The sequence below is a fragment of the Lactuca serriola genome, chromosome 8 (genome assembly GCF_051521515.1).
Source record: "Lactuca serriola cultivar US96UC23 chromosome 8, Lser_US96UC23_V15, whole genome shotgun sequence".
Lineage (NCBI taxonomy): Eukaryota > Viridiplantae > Streptophyta > Magnoliopsida > Asterales > Asteraceae > Lactuca > Lactuca serriola.
The window spans coordinates 294,611,206-294,631,614 of NC_136415.1; the positions used below are offsets into that span (position 1 = coordinate 294,611,206).

The window sequence follows — 20,409 nt, forward strand, 5'->3', positions numbered from 1 at the left end:
GATTTGTATTATCACATTGTGCATATTCTTAAATACAACATGTTTATGAAAGAAACTAATAGGTGAAAGATAATTATCCTAACTCTTAATTTATTTTTTATGTTACTGATTTCCTATTTGTTAGCATAACTCTTATAGATAATTGTTTAGCTGTAGTAAACTATTTGCACAAAAAAATAAAATAAAAACTACCTCTAGTAACTAATTCCTGAAAAAAAAAAAAAAAAAAAAAAAAAAAAAAAAACAATTTGCACCCGTTGTTTGGCGCGGATAAACGGCTTATATATATATATATATATATATATATATATATATATATATATATATATATATATATATATATATTAAGGTTCATTTCAGACCATTTTAATTTTGTGAGACCGTGAGACCAAATCTAAAAATAATTTTAAAATGCAAAGTAAATGGAAAAATCCAAAAAAAAAATTTAATATTATTTTCGGAACTTGAATTAACTAAAAAAATAAAAAAAAAATCCTGTTTTTTTTGAAAAATACGTGAAATATTCTAATAGAATATTACACTGACATATTCTAAAAAATAATTTTAAAATGCAAAATAAATGGAAAAATCTAAAAATTATTTTTTTAAATATTATTTTCGGAACTTGAATTAACTAAAAAAAATTTAAAAAAAAAAATAAAAATAAAAACATGCGTCTCACGGTCTCACAAAATTAGGTCGTCTCACATGAACCTAACCCTATATATATATATATATATATATATATATATATATATATATATATATATATATATATATATATATATATATATATATATATATATATTGAGTTTCATTCCCTTACAAATATAATTAATCATTATTTTCTTATAATTAATTGTTAATCCATAACCACTATTTACCTTAATTGCACAGAATCCCTCATAATAACACAGAATGCACCAATAATCCAATTTAACATAATCCTCACATTATTGGTCCAACCCAATAATTAAATAACAACAAAATTATAAATGCATATTTCTAATTACAAGTACAACTTTGAGCTTCATGCTAATTCCAATCTCCTACACACACTCAATTAGACCCAACATACGAGTGTTACCTATAAATAAACACAAACCCGTGTAACATAATATAGCATCCACCAAAATCAAATAGAACATAAATTTAAAACCACTAGATTTATTGATGTTGTGTAAAATGAAACGTATTTTTAAAATTATTTATTGAAATTGACATTACTTAAAACGAAACATAACCTTCGAACTATTTATTGATGTTATCTGAAACGAAACAAAGTCTTAACATTCTAAATTCACGATATCGGGTAAATAACTATCTTTCCTGTGGCCCTATGGCTCTCAAGGTAAGTGAAAGCCTCCTTAACCTTTTCAAAAGGGAAAGGAGTTCTTGGGTCGAGCAATGGCTTCACCTTTCCGCTTTCTAGGTAAGGGTTTAGTTTTGTTAACATGGATCCACTAGACGTGAGCACGAAGCCGAACCCGGGTGGCGGAATAGGCTTTTCGAAATCGGTTATGGACACCGCACAACCACCTTCCTTAACTGCTTTCACAGCTTCCTCCGGTTGCCCTACAACATTTATATCATCCTTGTACGTTAGATAAAAATATAACACAATTTTTATCTGTAAAAAAATTATTCTTCTAGAAACCTAAGATGGCTTACATCCTTGTACGTCTAGTAGTGTTTTGCCGAGATGTAAATAAGTCTGGACGGTTATTAGTATGGTTGTTCACTATTCTGATAAAACCGAATTATCCGACTGGACTATTTGGTTCAGATATTTGGATTTTTGGATTGGTTTTCAACAAACCGAATTATTATTTTGGATTTTGGATTTCGGATTGGTTTTGGTTTATAAAATAAGAACCGAATAATCCAAAAAAACTGAATAAACATTTATTATTCATCTATTTATAATATATATCTATAATTATTTATTAATTTTGTAATTTATTTTTTGAAATAGATTCAAAATGTTTCACCCGATAAAAAAACATTAATATTTATTTTCTCTCGAAAGTTTTGTATCTATAAAATATTTAACTATAATATATCTTTTTATTAGTTGTTTATAAATTTCAACTCACTACTAAATAATTTGTTTTTGTTTCTTGTGTAAAGTTGGATAATATTATAATTATATGATGTTTTAAAATGTTTCGGTTTTTGAAAACTGAATTATAAAAACCAATCCAACCGAATTGTAATTGGATCGGATTAGATCGGATTTGAATTTAGTTTGGACAATTCGGATCCAGGTTTTGATACCGAAATCAATTTGGATTACTTAATTGGATCCGATCAAACCGATCCATCCAAATGATCACCCCTAGTTATATTAAAGTCAACTCCACAACGAAATTAAAACTTTTGGGAGTCGGACCCTTTTTTCTAAGAGAAAATCACATTTTTGGTCCCCGAGTATAGTAGAGTTTTGCAATTTTGGTCTCAACATAGTTTTTCTTAAAATTATGGTCCTTATCAGATATTCTTGTACTGGTGATGGTCCATGTTCCAAGAAAGTGACTTTTTTTGTCATTACTCTAAATAGAATGACTATTTTTGGTAATTGAGTATAAATGATTTTTGCAATTTTTGTCACAAACATATAATCGTTTAAATGGGAACGACCAAAAACATTTAAAAAAATCCCTCAAAACAAAAGCACAAAACTAAAAGATAAAACCTTTTGGGATCAAAATTGAAAAACTAAGTGGATCAAAATGTAAATTCTATGTAATATAATTCTTACCTATCGCATCGTAGACAACATCGTATTTATCTGGGAGTTCTTCGAATTTCTGTTTGGTGTAATCGATGGCTAAATCAGCTCCAAGACTCTTAAGTAACTCAAGTTTTTTAGTACTAGATGTGGCAGCTACTTTCGAAGCCCCAAACACATGTTTTGCAATCTGTAACAAAGAAGATTTCCATCATATAAGTACAGGGTATGGAAAAAGAATGTGCAATTTTATGAAGAACATGTTACATACCTGAATTATGAAGGATCCAACACCACCAGCACCATTAAGAACAAGGATTGATTGACCTTCTTTGAAATTGGCCCTTTCTAGACCTTCGTATGCAGTCTCAATTGCAAGAGGAAGAGCAGCAGCTTCAACAAAATCCAAGTTTTTGGGTTTCAAAGCCAGCAATTTCTCGTCAACAGCAACGTATTCTGCTAAAGTTCCTAACTTTGTAGGTTTATCCAGAGCTTTTTCGTTTACATCTCCATATACTTCATCTCCTTCTTTCAGTCCTTTTACCTTGCTTCCAACCTTCACAACTACCCCTGCCACATCTAATCCTGGAATAACCTGTTATTAAAACCAAATTTCATTAGCGTAAACAAAATTGATCTAAAACTCTCGCGTAAAAACGATCGATTCAAATAAAATGATTCGAAATTAGCTGATTTAAGTGGAACTGAGAAGCTTGTTTTTGAAGTGGAGAAAACAGGATTAACAAACGTCTTCAATTGTTACAACCTAAATCCCAAAATTATTTGACCTAAAACATGTATAACTGATTAAAGCAAAAAGAACTTCAATCCCAAAATTTAATCACGAGACTGAAAACTCACAGACAATTCAAACTAGAAATTATCACCGGAAAACTTACCGGAAGAGGCGGATCGGCGGCCTTCATCTGTCCAAGCCTCCTTCTGTAATCGACTGGGTTAAGAGCAGCAGCAACAACCTTAACCAATACCTGATCATCTTTGATTTCAGGAATCGCCACATCAGTAGCCAATTTCAAGACTTCAACGCTGCCATATTCGTGATACTGCCATGCCTTCATCATGGTGGTGCTTTAGAGGGCTAATTTAAATGTCGGTTTGTGAAGAACAATCAGAGATTATCGAGAGAGTTTGTGATCTTTATTTCGTTTTGGTTTCTCGTTACTTGTTGGAATTTAAAAAGAACAAACTTCTGCGGCAAAAGTTTGAGTTATATGCATAAATGGTCCTTGTACTATTTTTGTGTTCACATTTCAATCTTTGGATTCTATTTTTTCATTTTTTTTTTCTTCAACAAAATCGTGATAGTTTGGTAGATATTGTCTATGAGTTATCTAAAAGTCAAGTTCACAAAGAGCAATTGAGTTTTTAAACCAAATTACAATACAACTACTTTAGTGCTTCTATTAAGAAAACAAAAAAAAAAAAAAAAAAAAAAAAAAAAAAAAAAAAAAAAAAACTTTGAGACAATTTTATAAAAATACAATTTTCTTGGATTTGACCGTTCCAAGATTCATTATGTTTCGAAAATTACAAATAGTTCACAAAACCCAGATACAAATTGGTATCAAAATACTTCTTTTGATTCACATTAACGTTCAATTGAATGATCCGTATAATCCAAGTCAAATTTTTAAGGAAAAAAGTCAATATCCAACCAATGAGCAATTTGTGTCCAATTGGAATAAGTGATGGGGCAAGAGAATAAAACATGGTCAATTGTCTTGTTTAGATATCTCAAATAGGACATAACAAGCGTCAACCTCTTGGATCCTCTTTTGATCCAAGGTAACTAGTAGACACTTTTTGAGGTATCAAGATCCTAAACTGTTAGAAATGAGAGAAAATAAAATTGAGAGAGATTCATGATTTTTTTGTTCTTATTTCTTCAACTGAACTAATACAGACAAGTTACGATATATATATATATATATATATATATATATATATATATATATATATATATATATATATATATATATATATATATATATATATATATATATATATATATATATATATATATATATAGAAGAAACAAATCTAACTGAATAATTAACAAAATTACAAAAATATCCTTTCTAACAGAAAACGTTCTAACTAACTATAATTGATCTTGTTAGTTAACACCCCCTTCAGGCTTGTCGCCGTTAATCAGACCAAGCTTGGATGTTGCTTGTATATGTTGAGAATTTGGAACATGTTTTGTAAGAATGTCTGCTAACTGTTCAGAAGTATCAACATGAGACAATCGGATTAACCATTCTTAGACTTTGTTCCGTACGAAGTGACAATCGATTTCAATGTGTTTCGTACGCTAATGAAATACCGGATTTGAGGCAATGTATATTGCAGCCATGTTGTCACATTTAAGGGGTATAAGAGTAATTTCTGCAATTCCTAATTCATCAAGAAGACGACTTCTGCAGATGATAAGGAAATGGTTGACTGTTTCTTGGATTTCCATGAGATTGGAGATCCACCAAATAAAATGTAGTAACCACTGGCTGATTTTTGAGTAATTGGACATGTTGCCCAATCCAAATCACAAAATGCCTCTAATTGAAAATTCTTTGAATCATTGAAGTATAAAGCTTGTGAAAGAGTTCCTTTGATGTATCTAAGAACATGAACAGCAGCATAATAATGATCTTCAGAAGGTGTTTGATTAAATTGACTTAGGTGTTGTACAGAAAAAGACAAATCAAGACGAGTATGCAATAAGAAATTCAATTTGCCAATGAGCTGTTTGTAAATAGTTGCATCTGAAAGGGGATTGTCCATTTTATGAAGTAACTTTGGTTGAGAAGGAAGAGGACTTGAAACCGGAGAAACATCATCCAAATGATAATCTTTGAGTAATTGTTTAATGAATTTGGTTTGATGTATGACCATGTCATGATCAATTTTATCAAATTCTATTCCAAGAAAGAAGCGTAAAAGACCTAAACCTTAAATTTTGAACTCATTGTGACATCCCCATCTTCACGGCCAGAAAAGACCGATTTTGTTTATGCTTTATAAAAATCAGAGTGTCTTTTTTAATAAAAATGTTGCAAAATTTGTTCCCGGTAAAATATGATAAATATGTTATCAAGGCATTTCCGAAGAAACGTATTTTTATTCATTTTAAAACATTTGGGATGTTATCGTCAATACAGAAACTGTTGGGTCGTGTTTTGTATTAAGTGTTGCGTCTATTGGACTCGTTAGCTAGTCCATTTTTGTATCTCCGGTGTGGGCCTGTCCATCCGTGAGTTTAGTAGGGTTGAATATAAATATAGGTGCTTGCATGCATCTTAGAAAAAACGATAGAATAGAACGATCAGAGCATTATTCAGAAGTTTATTATTATCGTTCTTGTAACCCTAAATCCTCTACAGCGGAAGTTCTTAGTCGAGCTCTGCTGAGGATTGTTTGATCTAATCATTCGACATATTTTGATCCACTCTTGTTTTATTCATTGTTTTGAGTTCATCGTAATACCTGTTTCATAGATCTAATCGATCTTCACGTTTGTTATTTTATCCTATCAATTGGTATCAGAGCAAGAGGCTGTGTAATTCATACATATCTTTTCTGTGAAAAAGGTTGCGATTAGGGTTATTCCGCATTAACTAATATTTATTGAGCCGTCATCCCATAATTGACGTAACTCAGCATTTATTCGTTTTGCCCTAACTTAATATATTACAAGTCTGATCTTTTAAACAGGTTATTCGATCTAGCATGGACGAGTCACAATCAAATCCCATTAACATCTCAAACAGCATTGGATCAACGACGAAGATTCCCATCCTTTACACCCAGGATTACGAAGTCTGGGCACATCACTTTGAAGATTATGTCATTGGATCTGAGGACAACGGATATCTTATTTGGGAGGCAATCGTGTCTGGACCATTCGCTCATTCAGCAACATCAAGAATCATTAAAACTCAGAAAGAGTATAATGATCTATTGAAAGATGTAAAAGATGTTGCCCAATACGAAAAAGATAAATTTCAGTGCAATATTAAAGCATTGAGACTGATCAGATTCGCTCTTCAATCTAATACTTTCAGGCTAGTGAGTTCGTGCAGCACTGCTAAAGAGATATGGGATAGGTTGCGAGAGTTATATTCCACAGATGAAGATCTCGAGAATTCCATTCAAACCTTACTTTTGTCCGAGTTTGGTGAATTCAAGCAGAGTCCTGAAGAAACTGTAACTCAAACGTTCGATCGCTTCAATCATCTTCTTAGTAAGATGATTAAACATGATATTGAAAGGAAGTTGATTGAACAAAAGGTTACGTTTTTAAACGGTCTTAGATCTGAGTGGAGAGCGGTTGTGTCCACCGTTAAAGCACATGAGCAATTCAAATCTTACTCATTGGCAAAGCTGGTAGGGATTTTGAAATCCCAAGAAAAGATTGTCTTGCAGGAGAAAAATGTAGTTTCAAGCTTGGGATCATTGGCCCTTCTGTCCAAAAGCAAAGGTGTGATGGAAGATGAAGACTTCAACTTAGAGGACTATGACCTTACCTCTGAAGACTATGCAATGATGGTGTCAAACCCGAAGAGGTTCATCAAGAAAAGGTTTCCTACCAATAAGAACCGAAATTGGCAGGGAAGTTATAGTTCTGAAAAGGTCAGGGAAGAACCGAAAGCAGAAGAACCAAAGAAGGAACCGAAAGCTGAAGGAGATTCGGGTGTGAACTGCTACTATTGTGGGGGAAAGAACCACTATGCCAAAGATTGTGTCCTCAAGAAAATAGCAGAAAAGGATGAGGAGAAAGATGAAGAAGTTGTGTTAATGAAAAAGCTGGAAGAGATCAAGAAAAAGAAAGTTGTCACTAACCCTTCAATGAATGCTTTAATTGTGCAGGGTTCGGTAGTAGATGATGAGTTCGGTGGCGTGGAAGTCTGGTCAACCGACTATGAGGATGATGAAGTAAGGAAGCTATCTCATGGAAAGGCTTATGTTGCGAAGGATGAAGGAAGCGGTGGAAAGTGCTTGATGGTGTCGGATGTATCTCAAATAAGGGGATACAACACAGACGGTGGGAATGAAGACACAAAGGAGCGAGAGGACTTGTGCTTCACAGCAAAACCTCTCAGCGTGCAGTTTAACGAGCTTGATGAGTTAATAAATAAGGTACAATCTATTTTTGTTTCATTCAAAGTCCCACAAAGTTCATATGAAAAAGAATTAAAAAAAATGTAAATTCAAGAATCTCGCATCTAGACAGCAGTTTAACTCAAACACGGGTCACCAGTTCTAACCTAACTGACCAATTAAGCAGGGTGTCTTCAAAAAGTGAGGAACGGAGGATGTGGATCGAGCTGAAGGAGTCGGAGTTAATCAAATCCAAGGACGAAAACATTTATTTACAAAGAGACAATTTGAAACTTTTAAAATAGAGAAATGTCTTTTGTTTAATTGCTAAGCGTCTTTACACTAATATCACACAACTTCATTTAAACTGTGAAATAGGGCAGAAAATTCATCGCATGATTTTGCCCTTCCTTGAGTTTAAGGAGGATTAAATTGACGCTGAAGCATATAATTACGAAAGTGTAGTTTCGTCTGAGGATGTAAATCCGACTTATATGTATGGACTAGACAAAATCGAATCTTTCATAAAGTCCAAGGACAATAAGGACATGCTGAAAAACCTTTTGGATGAAAATGATAAATTGAAACTAAGGACCGAAACCATACAAAAGTTTGACTCATTGAATGCCAACTTGAGCTCAGAAAATAAAATTGATGTTGAAAATGCATCTGAGCTTAATGAGGATGATGATATGAGTGAAATTTCTATAGAGGATGTAGATGACTGTTCTGAGTTTGTCAAGAGCGAACCCGAAAACCACAAAAATTTTATTTCAGAAAATTCTGTGGAGTTTGCTCGTTTGTCCCAACAAAAGTCCCCGATCCTTGAAGAAAAGGTTGTTGTATACCAAAAGGTAAGGACGACTCCAAATCAAGTGTATAAGGTAACAGGTGTAACCGAACATCAGACAGCTGAACTCACAGCCATTGTAAACGAAGACGATGCTGATGGTTGTGATGAGTTCTTCTGGTCAGCTCCTATCGACAATGCTGACGAAACTGTTGGTCTGTCTGAACGGACGTCCTGGAAAACCAAAGGCAGATATGTACCAGAGCCTCTGAACAAGACCGATAACTTTGACATGCCAAGTACTAGTGGTACAAAAGATGTTCCTAAAGAAAAAGGAGATCCTGCAAAAGAAGTCCTTCAAGCGAAACTTCATTAGTTCAGAGTGAACTGGCTGACAAAAAGCAAAAGCAAAAAGCAAATATCCATCGACAGCCGAAGCAAGTGAAGAATCAGAAGCAGCAAAGGAATATGAGATACAAGAAGGATCTCTCAGAACGAAAATAGTTTTGGCAATATCAAAACGCCCATTTCTCTTATCATGACAGAAATTCAAAGTCAGAGAAAAGTACTGTTAGATCACAAGAAAGTAATAACAACCGAAGGGAGAGGTTCGGTTCTGAGGGTCATAACAACCGAAAGGACACGTTCGGTTCTGAAAATTATGATAACCGAAGTCAAAGGTTCGGTTCAGAAAACATAAGCTACCGAAAGCATAAGTTCGATTCTGAGAGCAAAAGCAATCAAAGTTCTAAGTTCGGTACCACTAATGATCAAAAACAAAAGGGTCACTTAGAACCTCAAGTCAAGAAAACATCTCAGTCTAAATACCCTCGTTCTACCTCTTCTAATCCTTCTAATTCCTCTCAACCTCATTCTAAATCCAATTCTGTTAATACTCAAAATCCAAAATCTTCAACAGATTTGAAAGGAAAATCGAAGGTCTCCTCAGTCAAAACCGATCAAAAGCATTCCAATGTCCCAATGCCTAAACCTGAATCCAAACCGACTGTAACAAATCCCAATAAAATTAAGGTTTTCACCATTAAAAAGAAAGATGAAACAACTTTAATAAAAAGAACATACCTTGTTGACATCTCTCTTACTATTCCTGTTCCTGTGAAAGGCTCACGTGGACCCAAGAAACTTTGGGTTCCTAAATCTGCTTAATTTTTGCAGGTTATTAGTGATGAGCAGTTTGACGAAGAATGGTACATTGACAGTGGCTGCTCGCGTCACATGACAGGAAGGAAGGAAGAGCTGAGGAAATTTCGGTCTCTTTCAAACGGTGGAAATGTCAAGTTCGGGAACAACTCATTCGGCACAATAAAAGGCTATGGAATAATAACAAATGGTGATTTTACGATTAGGAAGGTCGCATACGTTAAAGGACTACAGCACAACCTCATCAGTGTATCTCAGCTTGTTGGAGGTACCGGTCTCAAGGTCTCATTCGATGATGAGGGTTCAGAAATAATTGAAAAGAAAACGAAAAGAGTAATTCTCAAATCGGAGCGCAAAGGCGAAATGTTTCCCCTGAACCTCAAACCCATCAAAGGGAATCCAACTATTTGCCTGTTATCCAAAGCACAATCTAACGAAAGCTGGTTGTGGCACCGAAGGCTCTCTCATCTCAACTTCAAGGATATTAACAAACTTGTCACAGGTGGTCATGTTCGAGGTCTTCCACTGCTCAAATTCGATCGAGAACATTTATGTGCTGCGTGTGAAATGGGGAAGCAGAGTCGCCAAAGTCACCCATCGATTGTAAACACTAAAGTTGTTGAACCATTAAAGTTAATTCACATTGACTTGTGTGGTCCATCATCTATCGAAAGCATCAGCGGTAGCAAGTATATTCTTGTCATCGTTGATGACTTCTCGCGTTTTACATGGGTGTTCTTTCTGAAGCACAAATCTGAAGTGACTCTCAAGATGAAGATGTTTATCAAGCAGGTTGAAGTACAGCTGAAGAAAGTCGTTCGCAACATCAGGAGCGATAATGGTGTGGAGTTCCAAAATAAAGAATTCGAAGAATTCTTAGCCGACAAAGGAACCAGTCACAACTTCTCAGCTCCCTACACCCCTCAACAAAACGGGATTGTTGAAAGACGAAACCGATCTTTGTGTGAGGCGGCCCGAAGCATGCTAAGTTTTGCTTCTTTACCTTTATATTTTTGGGCTGATGCTATTGCTGCAGCTTGTTTTACGTAGAACAGGTCTTATCTCAATAAGCGATTCACTCTCACTCCTTATGATATCATCAACAACAGGAAACCAAATGTCAAATTTTTCCATGTATTCGGCTCACAGTGCTTCATCTTCAATTCTAAAGAACATCGTAACAAGTTCGATGTCAAAGCCGATGAAGGGATATTTTTGGGCTATTCTCTCACTTCTAAAGCCTACAGGGTATTAAACAAGCGCTCGAGGAAAATAGAAGAAACTTATTATGTGACTTTTGATGATAGTGATGGGTTTTAGCCATAAGAACTTTCCTATGTGCGCATGCAAAACCCTAATGCTCGGATCTAGGCTTTCGAATTAAACATGCTTTGAATCCAAGACTTCTAATAACTATTTAGGCTAAATAACAACATTGAAATAGATCTAGTATCATACCTTTGAATTCCTTGTTGACCTTGTTGTCTTGGAGCTTCTAGAGTCACAAATGTCACTCCTCTAATGGCTTACAAACACCAATAGCAAGGAAGATGATTTAGGAGAGAGGAGAGGGAAGGAATTTCGACCAGAGGTTCCTTACTTTAGGTTAAGTGTCGAATTCCATCAGCCATAGGGTCTATTTATACTTGTAGACTCCTTAAGGATTACAGATAAGTCCCTATCAGATAATCTTCTCTTAAGGCTATCCAAATCCATTCCTAGATAACTCTAATGGACGATTTTAGCTATCCTATAGCCTCTAGAATCCGTCCATAGTATATCCAAATGGATTTACAGTCCAAAGTTTAACTATCAAACAATTGACAGTTTATACCCCTTTATTTAATTAATCTCTTTAAGTCACCAAGTTAATTCTAATTAATTCTATGACTTATATTAATCAAATAACAATATATTATTCATTATATTATTCCCATAATATATTAATAATATTTACTCTCTCTTATTAAATCATCCTATCAAGTTGCTATGGTGAAGGCAACCCAAAAGGACTATGCACAACCGGATCAAATACTTGACTAATATAGTTACAGCCTTAGACACTATTCCAACAGTCTCCCACTTGGATAAGTCTAGTAACTATACAAGTACAATTCGGTTTGCAATCGTAGCTCTCAACGACACTGTCAAACTCTGATCTAATCAATCTTGTCCTTTAGATAAGGGATCGTACAGTCCTCTGTTAGATATCATGCTGACAATCCTATGGAATGGTTAGTCAAGCATTTAGGTTTCTCGATCTCTGATTTATTTGACATAGAACTTAATCGAACACATCAATTCAGTTCTGACTGGGCCCGGCACATAAGTCAAATCAAATCATCGAGCGGCCGAGATCTCGCTTTTACCTTCTTAGATAAAAGTTACAGATAAACTTCGACTTATATGCATTTACTTATTCATTAATCAACCATACATACCAATGCGTTTTATAACACCGAGTTACTGATGCGTTTTCGCATTATCAATGTACAACCAATTAACAAATAACAAACCATATATCTAGGTTTTAAGACTATATGATATTATCGTCTTGCGATCACCCTTTTATATCTTATTCCATAAGGTGATTCCAGCAAGCGCGGGTTTGTTCCAATGCTCAAAACTAGTTCATAAGCACTCATGAACGTTGCAGCAACCCTTTGCTATGTCTAACACCATTTAGACAATCTACACACCAATTCATGACAATCTTCATTCATATCTACTTCCAACATATGAACGATTGTGGACAATTTGAACAATTCTATTATTCCTAATAATTTCAATTATTCTGGAAGTCAAAACATGCAAAGTGAAACAATAGTTAAACAATTAACATAAGACAGTAACATTACTTATAAATAAAACTCCTTTATTTAATCATCAAATGTTAATTACATTTATCTATTACATGTTTCTAATACTATCTAATCTATGCTAATATCATCCTTCAGCCCAATACTCCTAGCATGCTGTAAGTGCTTAACCCTACTCAGTCCCTTCGTAAGCGGATATGCTGGGTTATCTTCTGATGATATCCTCTTCACTACGAGTTGTCCTTCTTCTACACGATGTCTAATGAAATGATATTTTCTGTCGATATGTCTTGATCTACCATGATCCCTCGGTTCCTTGGTCAAGGCAACCGCGCCTTCGTTATCACAGAAAATCTCCATTGGCTCCTTTATGGCAGGTACGACTCCAAGATCACCGATGAAGTTCTTTAGCCATATCGCCTCCTTCGACGCTTCGCTCGCTGCAATGTACTCTGATTCGCACGTTGAATCAGCTACGGTTTCCTGCTTGGAACTCTTCCATGTCACTGATCCTCCATTTAGGGTAAAGACCCAGCCCGACTGCGAACGGTAGTTGTCCCTGTCGGTCTGAAAATTGGCGTCACTATACCCTCGCACCTTCAAGTCATCACTCCTTCCGAGGACTAAGAACCATTCCTTCGTCCTCCGAAGGTACTTAAGGATATTCTTCACCGCAATCCAATGTGCCTTGCCAGGATTCCCTTGATATCTGCTAACCATGCTCAAAGCGAAGGCTACATCAGGGCGAGTACAAGTCATAGCGTACATGATTGAGCCAACTGCGGAAGCGTATGGTACTCGGCTCATTTCTGCTATCTCAGCTTCGGTACTCGGACTTTGAGTCTTACTCAACTTGGCATTACTTTGTATCGGTAGTTCTCCCTTCTTTGAGTTTTCCATACTAAAACGTTTTAGTACCTTCTCTAAGTAAGTGTTCTGACTAAGTCCAATTAGTCTCTTACTTCTTTCTCTCACTATCCTTATTCCCAAAATGTAAGAAGCCTCTCCGAGGTCCTTCATAGCGAAGCACTTCCCGAGCCAGGACTTAACCTCCTGCAGAGTCGGGATGTCGTTTCCTATGAGTAATATGTCATCGACATATAGAACGAGAAAGCTTACTATACTCCCACTGGCTTTGACATATACACAAGACTTGTCTTCGCTTCGTACAAATCCAAACTCTTTGACTTTCTCATCGAAGCAAAGATTCCATCTGCGAGACGCTTTCTTAAGTCCATAAATGGACTTCTCAAGCTTACACACTCTATTCGGATGCTTCGGATCCACAAACCCCTCGGGCTGAGCCATGTAAACATCCTCAGCCAACTTCCCGTTAAGGAAAGCGGTCTTGACATCCATTTGCCAAATCTCATAATCATGAAATGCGGCAATAGCTAGCATCACTCTAATAGATTTAATCTTCGCAACTGGTGAGAAGGTCTCATCATAGTCAACTCCAGGAGTTTGAGTAAAGCCCTTCGCAACCAATCGCGCTTTATATGTGTGCACGTTTCCATCCACGTCGGTCTTCTTCTTGAAGATCCATTTGCACCCAACGGTCTTACGTCCGGGCACATAATCAACCAAATTCCAAACTTGGTTATCATACATGGATTGGATCTCGCTATCCATTGCCTCTTTCTATTTCGCAGACTCCGGGCCTGCCATGGCTTCCTTATAGCTATTAGGTTCATCAAGATTTATTAGTGTACCATCACTATTATACGTGTCCCCTTCGGTAGTAATATGAAAACCATAAAACTGGGGCAGAACTCTAACTCTATTGGAACGTCTAAGAGGTTAGGATTCGTCAATCGGTTCAACCGGAGTTTCCTCCTCGGGTTGAGTGCTAGCGGTAGAGGTTCCTTCATCTATTGACTCTTGAATCTCTTCAAGCTCGATTTGCCTCCCACTGTCTCCTTGGCTTATGAGTTCTCGCTCTCGGAAAACTCCTCTCCTCGCAACGAAGACCACATTGTCCTTCGGTCTATAGAAGAGATATCCAAAGGATGTCTGCGGGTAGCCGATGAAAATACATCGCTCACTTCGAGGTTCAAGCTTGTCGTGAGTGTCTCGTCTTACGAAAGCCTCGCAACCCCAAACCTTGATATGTGCCAACGAGGGAGCTTTCCCTGTCCACATCTCGTGAGGTGTTTTGGCAACCTTCTTAGTAGGGACTCGGTTAAGGATATGGGCGGCAGTCTCTAAGGCATACCCCCAACAGGAGATAGATAGTGAAGCATGACTCATCATAGAGAGAACCATATCCAATAAGGTTCGATTACGCCTTTCTGCCACACCATTCAACTGCGGTGTCCTAGGAGGCGTCAATTGCGAAACTATTCCACACTCCTTGAGATAATCGTGGAATTCAAGACTTAGGTACTCTCCTCCTCGATCGGATCGAAGCATCTTGATTTTCCTGCCCAATTGATTCTCCACTTCATTCTTGAACTCTTTGAACTTTTCAAAGGCATCTGACTTTTGCTTGATTAAGTAGATATACCCATATCTACTACAGTCATCAGTAAAAGTCACATAGAAGCGGTTCCCATCCTTCGTGGTTGATCTAAACGGTCCACATACATCGGTATGTATTAGGTCCAATAGACCTTCACCTCTTTCATATGTACTTGTGAAGGGTGATTTAGTCATCTTTCCAAGTAAACAAGATTCGCATGTGTCATCTTCCCTAAGGTCGAATGACTCCAACACTCCATCCTTTTGGAGTTGGGCTATGCGTTTCTTGTTGACATGTCCAAGACGACAATGCCACAAGGATGCTTTATCCATACTAGTGGAAGAATCAATATTCAAAACATCATTTCCTAAGTTATCAACAATCATAACAGTTTCATATATTCCATTACATGGTATAGCTTCAAAGTAAAAGACACCATTTAGATAAGCCAAAATAGAACCATTCTCATTATTAAAAGAAAATCTAAATCCTTGTCTATATAAACCATGAAATGAAATGATGTTTCTTGCCATTTCTGGCGAATAGCAACAATTGTTCAAATCTAAAACCAAACTATTCCTAAGCACTAAAGAATACACTCCAATCTTGGTTACAGGCGACGATCTTCTGTTCCCCATGATTAGATTGATCCTTCCTTGCTCCACATCCCTACTTCTTCTTAGTCCCTGCACATTAGAACAAATGTGATAACCACAACTGGTATCAGGGACCCAAGAAATAACATGATTAGAATCGTTAGATTTAATTTCGTATATACCTGCGAAAGATGGCTTGATCTTTCCTTCTTTGATTGCTTGCAGGTACTCTGGGCAGCTTCTCTTCCAATGTCCTATCTTGTGGCAGTGGTGGCACTCTGCCTCCTTCGGGTTAGGACAGGGCTTAGCGGGATCAACTTTGGTCCCACTAGAAGAGGCACCATCTCGGGCCTTCACCTTGCGATGGTTCTTCGATGAAGCTTTCCTCTTCTTTCCCTTTCCTTGACCAATAGCCAAGACAAGAGCAGCGGGCGGATTAGGAGTAGGTGCAACAGACTTGTCCTTGAAGTTGCTCTCAGCAACTCTCAAGAGACCTTGGAGTTTGCTTAGGGTGACCTCCTCTTTGTTCATGTGGTAGGTCATTCTGAACTGGTTGTACATCGGAGGCAAAGAGTGAAGCACCATGTCGATCGCCAAGTCTTCCTCGAAGTCAACATTTAACTTGCGAAGGCGGTCGACATACCTTTGCATCTTTTGCAAGTGCACGGTAAGAGATTCTCCATGACCCATCTTCGCGGAAATCATGTTAGTGAAAATCTCATACCGCTCTTGTCTCGCGTTTTGGTGGTACCTCTCCAATAAGTCTTGGTGCATCTCGTACGGGTACATGTCCTCGTAGGACTTTTGGAATTCAGAGTTCATGGTAGCAATCATGATGCAATGTACCTTCGTTGCATCTCGCTCATGAGTTTCAAAGGCGGTGATTTCGGCTGGAGTAGCGATTTCGGTGTTGATTTTCTCGAGCTTCTCATCAAGGACATACTCCTTGTCCTCATAGCGAGCAATATTGCGAATGTATCTTATCCATTCGCTAAAGTTCGTTCCATCGAAAGTGACCTTTTGGCAAAGGCTCATCAACGTGAAAGAACTAGCAGCAGCGTTGTTTGCGTTCGACATCTATAATTAGAAAAGGACAAGGATAGATTAGAATATGAATCCCTAATTATCACCCAATAAGAAAAATTAGGGCTAGGATCCAACAATGACATTTACATATTAGAAAAGGGATGCCGTAATCTAACATGCAAATAAATTGAAGGTAAGTGAATGACGATTCACTAATTCTCCATCACAAAAACCTAAACTATTAGCCCTAAGTGTTTTTTTGAGAATTCCTAGGTTCGGATGAGATTCATTGAAACTATTCAATGGCATGTTTAAATCTCGATATGCCCCTCTTGTTTGTGACTGGGATACCGAGGATCACAAAACGGGTGTGAATAACCATGCAAATTCACATGGTGCCTTCATTGTAACGATCACCTATTCGACGTGCCGGTAAACCACACACGCTCCATCGAACTATGATATACAATGAATCACCCTTTGCCACCTTTGCTTAGAACCAATTAGTGTGCCGGTAAACCACACACGCTCCACTAACTTCTTAGCAAAGTGCAAAGTGTAATTTCATGGGATTGCATCGATTCACTTTTCCTAAAGTAACTAAGATTGGGAAATTTTAAAATATGTGTAGTTACTTTATATTTCTTATTATACTTTTAATGAGAGGATGAGGTTGCCCTATCCTACCCGTTCGGCTAACGACCCTCCACCAATCAAGCAAGCGGTGGGTGTGAGTGTACACCCATTAAGCGCCATTTTATAGGCTGCAACCTTATACCCACCTTATAGATCGGCTTCGTGAATGAGGCCTACTAACGGTAAGACTAGCATTTAGTTATACATATATATTATACTAGTAATATCATATTAGTATAGGGTTGTATTTTAAACCTTTTAAAATCTAGGGTTCTTGAAATTTAAGTTGTCTAATTAAAACTTTTAATCACAAATATAAATTTCAAAACTTGAGGGCAAGTTTTTAACATTTAAAACATGGAGGATCAAATAACAAATAATTCCAATTAACAATTAATGTCCTAATTATCTATATTTGATTTATTCAAGATTTCTTTTAAGATAATTATCAAAATAATCAAAATAATTAATTAATTATCATATAAGGAAATTAAATATTTTATTATATGATAAATATCTTTAATTAGATCAAGATTGCAGTTATATTTATCAGAAAAACGAATTAACATTGATCTAATTAGTTTATGGAAAGTTTAGATAAGATAATTACAAAGAAATCTCGAATCTGGCCATTCCTGACGCCTGGACTCGCCGAGTGCACAAGGGGACTCGCCGAGTCAGGCCTACTCGCCGAGTCCACCTTGGAACTCGCCGAGTCCATGACTCAGAAACCTAAAAATCGAATTTTGCAGGTTTGTTTCAGTTAATCAAGCAACAATTTATAGAAAACCAAGCTAGGCTCTGATACCACTGATGGGTTTTAGCCATAAGAACTTTCCTATGTGCGCATGCAAAACCCTAATGCTCGGATCTAGGCTTTCTAATTAAACATGATTTGAATCCAAGACTTCTAATAACTATTTAGGCTAAATAACAACATTGAAATAGATCTAGAATCATACCTTTGAATTCCTTGTTGACCTTGTTGTCTTGGAGCTTCTAGAGTCACAAATGTCACTCCTCTAATGGCTTACAAACACCAATAGCAAGGAAGATGATTTAGGAGAGAGGAGAGGGAAGGAATTTCGGCCAGAGGTTCCTTACTTTAGGTTAAGTGTCGAATTCCATCAGCCATAGGGTCTATTTATACTTGTAGACTCCTTAAGGATTACAGATAAGTCCCTATCAGATAATCTTCTCTTAAGGCTATCCAAATCCATTCCTAGATAACTCTAATGGACGATTTTAGCTATCCTATAGCCTCTAGAATCCGTCCATAGTATACCCAAATGGATTTACAGTCCAAAGTTTAACTATCAAACAATTGACAGTTTATACCCCGTTATTTAATTAATCTCTTTAAGTCACCAAATTAATTCTAATTAATTCTATGACTTATATTAATCAAATAACAATATATTATTCATTATATTATTCCCATAATATATTAATAATATTTACTCTCTCTTATTAAATCATCCTATCAAGTTGCTATGGTGAAGGCAACCCAAAAGGACTATGCACAACCGGATCAAATACTTGACTAATATAGTTACAGCCTTAGACACTATTCCAACAGATAGCTATGTCAAAAAGCTAAAGGCCAACGAAGACACAGTTGGAGAAATCTTTTCTCACACAGGCCAAGTCACAGCCTCGATCGCAAACCTATTTGAGAAGTTCATTGAGTTATTCGATGAACCAGAAAAGGAAACTCTCTCAGAAGCTAGTGCAGCAGACAACAAAGTAGATCATCTGAAGCAACTCATCGAAGATACTGCAAAGAGAATGAATGAAGGAGGATCAAGTTCTAATGAACCTCCACAACACAATACTTCAGTTGAGGGGGAGGACACATCTTCGTCATCACAGCCGAGCTCACATGTTGAGGGGGAGAACAGTTCTCAAGCTGCACCCAAAGGTGCTATAACACCCGAAAGTGCTACAACACCCGAAGGTGCGCCAACACCTGAAAGCTCAACACCACCCGAAACCCCTATAGCTCCAGAAACTCAAGACACATCTGAAAACTTATCTGTCGAGGGGGAGAATGCTGATATGCTTTATGACGATGACAGTCAATCTGAACTAGAAGAGATGTTAAACGCTGAATTGGATCCATCTTATGATCCAAATTACCCTCCTCTTGTCAAATGGACCAGAGATCATCCTATTTCCCAGGTTGTCGGTAATGTCTCTGAAAAGGTCCTGACCCGATCACAACTAAAGGCAAAACAAACTTCCTTATTTTCAAAAGTAGAATTCTGTATGTTTAACTCCTTCGTCTCAAAAGTTGAACCAAAGACAGTTAACACTGCTCTTGATCACTCCGATTGGGTTCAAGCTATGCAAGACGAACTGAATGAATTCGAAAGGAATAAAGTTTGGCGTCTCATTCCAACTCCTCAAGATGCCTTAGTTGTTGGTCTCAAATGGGTCTTCAGAAATAAGATGGACAAGGAAGGCAACGTGATACGAAACAAAGCCCGTCTGGTGGTGAAAGGATACTGTCAGGAGGAGGGAATCGACTATGGAGAAACTTTCGCTCCTGTAGCTAGGCTGGAATCCATTAGAATATTTCTTGCCTATGCTGCACACAAAAACTTTGAGGTCTACCAAATGGATGTCAAGTGCGCATTTCTAAATGGAGAACTTGAAGAAACGGTGTACGTGGAGCAACCTCCTGGATTCGTCAATGAAAGGTACCTCAATCACTGTTACATTTTGGACAAAGTCATATATGGACTGAAACAAGCTCCGAGGGCATGGTATGAAACGCTAACCAAATTTTTAAAGATGTCAAAATTCAAACAAGGTTCGGTTGACCCAACCTTCTTTCGTAAGAAGGAAGGTAACCACCTTATGATTGTTCAAATTTATGTCGATGATATCATCTTTGGCTCAACGAATCCTGGCTTAACAGCTGAATTTTGAAAGTTGATGGAGACTAAATTTGAAATGAGCTCAATGGGTCCAATTAACTTTTTCCTTGGTTTAAATATTAGACAGGGACCCGGAGGCATCTTTATTAATCAGGAAGCTTACACGAAGACTCTCTTCACAAAATTTGG

General features: G+C 36.9%; 1 protein-coding gene across 1 annotated transcript; it reads right to left on the reverse strand.

The window, feature by feature from the left end:
• Window positions 1–1,147: 1,147 nt before the first annotated feature.
• LOC145068555 (2-methylene-furan-3-one reductase-like) lies at window positions 1,148–3,911 on the reverse strand. Its single transcript, XM_079015531.1, has 4 exons — window positions 3,631–3,911; window positions 3,003–3,326; window positions 2,762–2,921; window positions 1,148–1,575 (listed from the first exon to the last, which is right to left on the reverse strand). The coding sequence occupies exons 1-4, from the start codon at window positions 3,811–3,813 to the stop codon at window positions 1,301–1,303; spliced, it is 942 nt and encodes a 313-aa protein (XP_078871657.1). The 5' UTR covers window positions 3,814–3,911; the 3' UTR covers window positions 1,148–1,300.
• Between the last annotated feature and the right edge of the window lie 16,498 nt (window positions 3,912–20,409).